This window comes from Branchiostoma belcheri, unplaced genomic scaffold (assembly GCF_001625305.1).
Source record: "Branchiostoma belcheri isolate BF01 breed outbred unplaced genomic scaffold, Haploidv18h27 scaffold246, whole genome shotgun sequence".
Classification (NCBI taxonomy): Eukaryota; Metazoa; Chordata; class Leptocardii; order Amphioxiformes; family Branchiostomatidae; genus Branchiostoma; species Branchiostoma belcheri.
In genome coordinates, this window is record NW_017803850.1 from 236,137 (window position 1) to 245,629 (window position 9,493).

At 42.2% G+C, this 9,493-nt stretch overlaps 1 protein-coding gene across 3 annotated transcripts in view; it reads right to left on the minus strand.

The window, feature by feature from the left end:
* The window catches only part of LOC109471298 (protein Jumonji-like), a 37,452-nt gene that overhangs the window by 17,505 nt on the left and 10,454 nt on the right, over positions 1–9,493 (minus strand). For 2 of the 3 annotated variants that reach the window (XM_019770593.1, XM_019770592.1), the window contains exons 8-12: positions 6,646–7,635; positions 5,357–5,427; positions 4,577–4,658; positions 3,649–3,774; positions 1,041–1,112 (exon numbers count right to left, since the gene is read on the minus strand). In XM_019770593.1, the coding sequence (XP_019626152.1) occupies positions 1,041–1,112; positions 3,649–3,774; positions 4,577–4,658; positions 5,357–5,427; positions 6,646–7,635 (1,341 nt within the window). The remainder of the gene's footprint in view (positions 1–1,040; positions 1,113–3,648; positions 3,775–4,576; positions 4,659–5,356; positions 5,428–6,645; positions 7,636–9,493) is intronic. The other variant, XM_019770594.1, reaches the window with a different exon arrangement.

Here is a 9,493-nt window from a genome sequence, read left to right on the forward strand (position 1 = left end):
AAAATAGCTGAGGAGTAGCCGTTGGCACTAGATCGGCAATGTTCTTTGTATCTTACTTTAAGCGGTCGACTTGTCTCTCCTATGTAGGTGTTGTTGCAATTGGGCTCCTCACATTTGAGTCTGTAGATAACATTCGCCTTGGTACCTTTTTGAGGTCGGTCCTTAGGGTGTACCAGTCTTTGTCTGAGGGTTGAGTGAGGTTTGAAGTTAGTGGCTATGTTGCAACAACACCTACATCGGAGAGACAAGTCGACCGCTCAAAGTAAGATACAAAGAACATTGCCGATCTAGTGCCAACGGCTACTCCTCAGCTATTTTCCACCACCTACAACACAACCAGGGTCACTCTTTCAAACTCGAGTCCACGGATATCTTAGACCGTGAAACACGCTGGTGGGAACGGGGTGTTAAAGAGGCAATATATGAAAGAATGTACAACCCCACCCTCAACAGGGAAGGGGGGCTACAGGTCGATCTTTCCGGCACTTGGGATTTGGCACTCCCAGCCCCGAGGACAGACAACACTTAAGCTCCTGTTCTGTATAACAGGAGCTTTCAGACTAATTTGCATCATCTTGTCTTGACTTGTCTGACTTTTGTTCTTTTTCGACTTCCAAAAACTTGTCTTCACTTTATTTGCATATCAATCAATAGGTTGTGTTTATAAACCTGCTTTCCCCTGTGGTCTCTCAGTCACTGACGAAAGCTAGTGGATACTAGCTGAAACGTCTGACGTTTTCAAATTCATATCCAGTTGCTTGAGTAACTGTTTTTTGGCGTAAAACATGATTGTGTTTCTTGAATTTTCTTGCTACGGGGATTCTTCAATTTCTTGTTCAAAGAATAATTTTCTTACTACAAGATACATTTTCTTTGTACAAGGAAAAACAAGAAAAAGCATTTTTGGTAGTGTGTAGCCAGCCAGCCCTGGGGGCAACACAACTTTCAACAAAACTCTTCCACCCCTGGCAGTCTTCCACCAGTCTGGCCAGCTGGTTTGTATGACAAATTAAATGTAAAATAATCACTTCAAAACTCACGTTTGGCAGCATGTCGTAGGATAGTAGGTACTTGCAGTAGGCATCCTGTAGTTTGGCCATCCGGTCCTGAGCCTGCATTAAACATGTAAAATGATATTTTAAAAGTTTTCTATGAGCATGTACAGTGGTTGGGGAGGGGGGGGGCCTACATCAATTTCACATCCACATAGCCTAGCGGCGACCAATGGGTGACCAGCATTCCGCGCCACGCCCACTTTGCGGTCGATTCCATTCGACAATGGGGTTGAACAGCATCCTTCCGTACGGCGCGGCAGGTAATCTGAGTTGGAAATGACAGATAAACAATGTAAGAATTGGTGTATTTGGGGTGAAACTAATGCAAGTACCGAAGTTACGGGTTCCTTTCTCAGCACTCGGTATGAGGCGGCTTCCGTCCTACATCTCCAGTGCCGAAGGTACGTCAACACTTGGTGTGTCGGCGGCTTCAGCACTGGAAACTCCGAATCGGCAAATCAAACCTTGTCTTTAAAAAGGGTATCGAGATGCTGCCACTCATATTTCGAGATCATACCGCCTGGGTAACAAAGTTTAATCGGGACAACAAGGTTATCGGCAGGACAGGACTGCAAGGCCTCTTTTCTTACATTTTCACAGACAAAGACTTGGCCTAAGATACTGTTTTGTACGCCGCGCGGCCGACGTAAGCACCAGAAGCCCAGTGCCGAAATGGTTTAACTCGGCTCGGTAGTTATTTTGCTCCAACTATTCAAAGACACAGAATTTCAGAAAACAATTTACAAATGTATCTTTTGAACAAGTTTGAGAAACATCTTTTTCAACCATATCTTGCTAAAGCGTGGGTTGTGGGTGTGGCCGAAATGCTGCCCGCCTATTGGTCCCCGCTAGGCTGGCTTGGATGGGAAATTGAGGTTCCGGGGGGGGGGGTAGGAGGAAATGTCACAGGTCCTTCTATAGGGCTTATTCACCACAGATTGTCACGTGACTCTCCCCCTGGCGTCCGCCATTTTGGGGCTATCGCTATGCAATGCTATGCAAACTCTTGGCGATAGTTGTGTATTTTGGGCCACAATCTACGTTTTGGACACTCTTCTTGTTAGTAACATTGTCCTTGGGGTTGTTCTGGCTCCGTGTCCACTTTTCATGTTGTCAAGATTGGCTTTTCAGTCTTTCTTTGCTGATCAGAAATCGGTGTGTTTAATCCTGGCGCGGCGTACGGGGCTGTACATGTACATGTAGATTGAAACGTGGGTAGCCATGAACACGGTAAAATGTTGGACTCGGAGCTACTTGTCTCTTTACTCTGTGGTAAATCTCCATGTAGAACAGGGCGCTGGCAACGTGTAACACTCACCTTGTCCAGCCACAGTCGCGGCAGTGCGGACTGAGGATGGCGGCCGATGGCCTCGCCTTTGCTTGTTGTTTATCCAGACACACTCCGGGGCTGTTCCAAAATAGCCGCGACTTTTTGCGTTTCCCGACTACAACGTACTTAATTGTCACCACGCAACTGTCCCACAACACTTTCTACACATCCTGATACAACGCTTCCAGACTCTTGAACCGATCCTGTGTGTAAAAACTTCTGCCCAGTACCAAATACGAAGCTAAGTTACGTCAATGGACTCCGCTGGCGGTAGACGCCGTTTCTATCAGACTGATCAAAACTCAACAGAAACGGGTCAATCCCAACAGATTTTATTTTGTTCCAGTAACGAGAGGTATGAGTGGTGGTAAACTCTTCGTGTAATAGGACAAAGGACAGTTTACCTAACGTTTGTCGGCCATTTCAATGCTTGGAAACTCGCTGTAGGCGCTGTAGCCCCAAAATGGCGTCGCACGGGACATGAGGGGTCGTGACGTCATGATGACGTGTGGTGAATAAGCTCTATACAATCAGTATCACTATTAGAGGGATAAAACTCTTTATTATATATTATATTAATAAGTACTCTAGCGGACTTACAGGTCCTTCTAAACAATCACTAGTAGAGGGATAAAACTCTCCATTATATGTTATATTAATATTAAGTACTCTACCCGCAGAGAGCAACTGATGCTGTAGATCGTCTGTCAAGACGACAAGGGCCCAAGTAAAGTCTAGTGGACAATTGAGAAAAGCAGTTCTTTTTGGACTAGGCATTGTTCTCCCAAATTCTATAATCTCATATCTCTTGCAGTGACTCTTACAAGTTAGTTTTTTGAAACTGTTGTCTTACATAATTTTCCATTGTTTGAAAAGTCTCTCAAAATCACCTGTGATAACATGGCTGCCATGTTGTTGTTTTTATGTCATTGTTAGGGTTAGACGCTAATCCCCATTTGATTATCTATTGTTCAAAACAATTGATGGTATCTGAGGGGGTCCAACCTTAGGTGTCAAGAAGGAGTCTACAGCAGTTCTCTTTGGAGTAGATGTAAAATGTAAAAGTATGTAAGAAAACAGTTTTAAAAAACTGACTTGCAAGAGACTGCAAGAGATCTGAGATAGAATTTGGGAGAACAATGCCTAATCCAAAGAGATCTGCTGTTTTCTCCGCTAGAGAACTCAGAGAGTCATCCCATATATTCGTCCTGTATTGTGTACATGAATCTGTGGTTTTAGTTTTCACAAAGAAGGCAAACCTACAGCTTTTGGGATCCTGAGAGTGTCAGCAACTTTGTTCCACTTGTTCTTGTCAATGACCTGTTGTAGTCCACCAAACTGAGCCATGACTGTAGAAAACTGGGCCAGGTCCAGCTCACACCCTCCCACCTGAACAGGGAGGAAAACTCATGTTCACGTTCATCATGGACAGAACTACAAGTGTGGGAAGAATATAAATATGCAAATATAATTTGATTAGTTAAGATGTTGACCTTAATATGGGGACACGACACAGATGGTCCACCAGAATCTACCGATAACATTACCTTTCTGACGAAAGCAAAAATAGGGTTCCTATTATGTACATTTGTACATAGCTACTAGTACAGAGGTAGTGCTTGTATAAGTTTATCAAGTTGCTAGTTTATATTATAGTACACCAACATGTTACATATACTATTATAATTATTAGATTCATACTTGAGGGTTACACTATGAACATATTGTTCGTCAGGTCCATACTGTACACCTTAGGCCACACCGATTTAATTTTATGGATGACATCCTCTGAAGACCCTTAAAGTAGTGCACGCGGGCGAATAAAAAAAAAGTCCGGCCCAAAATAAAAATGCTACAAAACCAGGAATACAAAGCTGGTGTTGTGAATTTCCAGCAGTACATAGCAACGTACACGACAAGCCGGCACATGCTGACTTTTTGCGGAATTTATGAGTCAGCACTGTACGTATGAACTGAGTTCATAGCTTTGGTGCCATCAGTGCCATCCTCCAGGGTTACCATTGGCTCTGTATTGTCGCTAACTACAACGAACTACCCAGGCCAGAGCCTCAGAGGAAGTGATCTTTTTTTTTTGTTTGAGAACAGGTGAAAATCAATGGGCAAGTGGACGTCATCCATAAAATTACAGTAAGTCCGTATAGCTATAGCCTAACACATGAACATGACCTACCAGTGGTGCTGACTCCAGGAAAATGTCTTGGGTCTGTAGGTGTTTCCTGATGCACGCCAGCTTCGCCACATTAGGTCCCCATCTGGATGTACAAATAAATATTACTCATCTGTTCACAAACAGTACGTAGTCCAGCCTACATCAATGACTACTGCACCCGAGTCCTCTGTGGGTCGTTTGGCGCAACAGCGTGCGCAATTCCGAATAAGAGGGTTCGAGTCCTGACATGCCACCGACCTTGTGCCCTTGGGAAAGGAACTTTGCCCCACTAGACTCAAGTGAAAATGAGTATTGTTTGTCCAGTATTCATTTCTATGTGCGGGACACAACAGCTGCCTCAGTCTGTTCTGCGCGTATTGCACTGTTGCAATTTCAATATTCAAGAAATCAAATCAAATCAAAGATACATGTAAGACCGACCTGGTCCATACATGTTCTGGTTGTTCTTTGGCAACTAACTCAAAACAAAACAAATGTGTGCTAATTATCTCACTCTCTTGTCAGTCAGTCTCAGAAAACCATTGCAACAACAGACTTATGATGTTATCACTTTTATAAACAAGACTTTCTAAAAACAGATTATTTTGTTATCTCATTTTAAGTGAGATGTGACTTGCGTTCAGAGCAGTCTCAGGTCCTGAAGATGTGGTGTATTTATTAAAAGAGAAGTTTTCTAATGACACAGCCCTAGACATGCCTAATGAAATTGAACGAGAGGCACAGAACATGAAAAAAAATAAACACAACAACAAGTTTCATTTACCACATGAAATATCTCACCTGTTGAAAAATCTGTGTACATACTGGATATCAGTAGTGAACCTCATGTCATCATTCAACTTGCATTCAGGCTGAAATGAAGAATACACAGCACTGTGAGAAAATTCAAAATTAAAAGTCAAGAGGAACACAAATATGTAGTGTGTACATACCATAAGTACACGCACATGGGAATATTATTTTTAATTGAATTAAATAACATTTCATTAAATGGATTAAAGTTTTGGAACCAAATGACCTGACAAGTTGCAGGAACACACACACACAGACAGACAGACACACACACAGGCAGACAGACACACACACAGGCAGACAGACACACACACACAGACAGACAGACACACACAAACACAGACAGACACACACACACAGACACACACTCACAGGACTTAATTGAGGACCATTTTTTAAATTCAAATTCCAAGTAGTGAATCAGGCATTGCAAAATTCCAGTTCAGCCATTCTCCCACATAAGAGCTCTTCTCGCATTGTAATAGCCTTACAGGAGCACCTCTGCCATTCTGGCATTCTGGTAGTTAGGCATCTGACGACCTGTCACCCAATCAGAGACATTGCTTACAGTTGTGGTAAGCTAAGGCTGCAAAGGCAAGCAAAGGCAGCTGGGAAGCTGACAAGAGAAAGAGTTCAGCACACTGGTGCCCTTGTGCATGTATTTTAATGTTATCAAACTAGACTGTTTCTCTCGGGAACCTACATGTACATGGCAGATGGTCTCAGGCACGTTATTTCTCAGGGCTCGAAGTCCTGAGTGCATGTATGCACCTTAGTGCACCCAAATTTGGAGCTGTGCACCTGATTTTTTTCTGCGGGTGCACTGGTACACCCAAATATTTTTGTAGGAATTTTTAACAAATCATTAGAAAATTATGTATAATAGTATACCGGATATTTTTGGTCGCTTAAGTATCAGAATAAAAATATACTTAAATCTCTGTTGTAGTACTTGTTTAAGATTTTAAAGTTAGCTCTCATTTCAGATTCAAGCTCAGAAGAGGAGCAGTAAGACCTGCAATTAGGTTTTGTTTCATAATATGGTGCACCCCAAAAAATTTATGTGCACCTAATTTTTTAGGTTGCGTGCACCAGTACACCTATTCCCAAAAATGAATTTCGTTTCTGGTCACAACATTGTAGCAGTAAGTAATGTCATGATACACATCAAAACATGCACATTCCATTCTCTGTGCTCTCAATATTAATATGTATTTTAAATAGTGAGGACACTGTCTACTTTTTACTCACATACATGTAGACAGCGCAACACTTACCCGCCATGTCTTTGGAGGTACCACTTTGCAGATTCCGTAAGGCTGGGCTTGTTCTCTAATGGATTCAATGTATGATATGGGATCTTGGAATTCCTGAGTTGTAGGGTAAAAAACTGGGGCATCAATAATCTTTGGAGCCATGGTAGAGGTGGAGCTGACGACATCCTCTCTCTTTGCTGCCCCTTGTGTGGCAGAACTTCTGGAAGTATCAGAGATAGAACATCTTCTCAGTTTTCTTGCCCTTCTGTCATTGGATGTGTTCAAACCTGAGGAAGCACTACTGTGTTCTTGCTCCTCAGATTGCCTTCCTTCTGGGCAACTGGCATTCTTGTCCCAGCTAGAAGCATGAGATGGAGGTGTAACTGTTTCACAGACTGGACTGCTACCAGAGTCATCATGACTAGAATGTTTTGCTTTACAGTGCCACTGCGATGTTGAAGCAGTCTTTAATTTACAAGCTTTTGAGTCACTCATTTTTGTGGCCTCTCCATTTTTTGCATTCGGTTTGGCACCAGCATTGTACACTTGGTTGACACATTTTCTTGCCTGCACACTATTCCTTAAGGTACTGTTCCTGACAACTGGGACTTCGTGAATTTCCTTTTGGAGTCTGGAAGGTCGAACAGCTTTCTCAACCACCTGACTGTTGTGGACGCGAGTGTCCCTTTGTTGCCTAGTTACTCTCTTGACTACAGACACTAATTCATTTTCATGCTGAAGTGATGCCGACACCTTCTTTGGATTTCTTTTACCTTTTGCATCATCTGATGTCTTGTCATTCGACACACTGTCACTGTTCTTGAGAACTTTTGCGGTGTTGTTGACTTTGTCCTTGGAACACGTGACCTTGAGCTGTGACGTGTACCTCCCATCTGGACCTCTTTTTTTCCCCGGGGACGGAGTTTTTTTGGTGGATATTGTTGAATTGAGGAGAGTTGGAGCTGTGGAAGACTTGATAAGATCGAGGGGAAGTGAACTTGTTTGTGTGGACTGTGTGAGAGAGAGAGAGTGGTTTATTTGCACTACCGGTATACAAGTACACACAAAAGCCTGTAAACAGCCATACTTGGCTGAATTGGGAAGGCTTTAAACACAAAATGTGCTAAGGCCCGATTTACACGTGCGTTGTTTATATGTGTTGGGCGTAAAACGACGTGAGCGTTGCGCGGCAGTTTTCTTGTGGCACCTCCTAACACATATACATTTTGTAAACGACGCACGTGTAAATTGGGCCTAAGCCTTATAGTACGGCTATTTGATAAAAGTTTGTTACATTTGATAAAAACCTATTTGTTGCATATCAATTTTACATTAAAAATTACCACACATTAAAAGTACAATAATGCAATATAAAAACAGTTGATTCAATGCTTACTTTAAGTTAAAATTACAGATTCTGAAACTAGAAAGGCCAATATTTGCTTTGGAGCAAATACAGCGATGGGTTCACCACATTTTACGACATGGCAGGGAAAGAATGAGAAACACAAGGGAAAACAATGATTTACATTGATATAACTATAATATGAAGTAAAATACAACTAAAACAACAGTTGGATAGCTATTCCCTACTTTATTGGTTAGGATTTTTAATTACCTTCGCCAAGAAGGTTATGTTTTCAGAGGCGTTCGTGTATGTGTGTGTGTGTCTGTCTGTCTGTCAACACGATAACTTGAGAAGGCCTTGATGGATTGTCTTGATACTTGGTAGATGGGTAGGTCTTGATGAGACCTCAAAATGATTAGATTTTGGACCCCCTAGCGGCTTGTTATGGTACTGCAGCTGAACTTCCGGTTTTGTTATCTAAAGATCCAGACATGCTATGGTAATGAAATTTGGATGGTAGGTAGCTCTTGTACTGGGGAAGAAGTGACGTGAGTTTAGGCCCCCTAGCGGCTTGCTCTAGAACTGCAGGGGGGGTTTAAAGGACAAATGTTTAAAAGAGGATAACTCAAGAACCGGTTGATGGATCATCGTGATTTTTGGTATGTAGGTAGCTTAAGTGATGCTTGACATAATGATATTACAATTATGCGAATATTGATGTAATTTGCATAATTAATGAGGAAATTCTATAAATCAGCTGCATTCCATGATAGGAAGTTCAAGCTTGTAGCATATGTTATTAGGAACGAGAGAAACACAGGCAAATATTGATTATGCAAATGAAGACTTAATTTGCATAATTAATGAGAAAATGTTATAATTGCGTAGTGGTAACTGCCTGGAATTTCATACTTGGGGTGTTTGAAAGTTAAGTTAAGGTGAACATGATTAAACATAACTTATTCAAATAAGGACCACATTTGCATAATTTATGAGAAAATGGCATTCTTTGTTAAGATAAGACTGTCTTTTGGTGGAGAATATGATCAACAGACTGATATAATTCATGCAATTGAGGATCCTATTTGCATAATCAGGGTGATTAGTATATTTCTTATTCATAAAGGCTAACATCATTTGGCGAAGGTATGAGATCGTGGAACTCTAGTTCACCATACCTTCCAAAACACAACTTACACCATTGTCTGCTTGTTGTTAGAATACCACACGATGATCTGTTTGTGTCGACCTTACGATTACAAGAACGGAAACATTTGCCGCTCATTTGTCACCCTGGGTGCCAAAGTAGTATCGGGCCGTTAGCCGTTTTCCTCCGGCAGCCAAGAGCCCTTCGCCCGCCTATCTAAATTACCGCCACGGAAGAGTCGAACCCATGAGTAGGGCCGGACAAATTCTCCTGGGCTCAACTCCTCCGTGGCGGTAATTTAGATAGGCGGGCGAAGGGCTCTTGGCTGCCGCAGGAAAACGGCTAACGGCCCGATACTAGTTCGGCACCCAGGG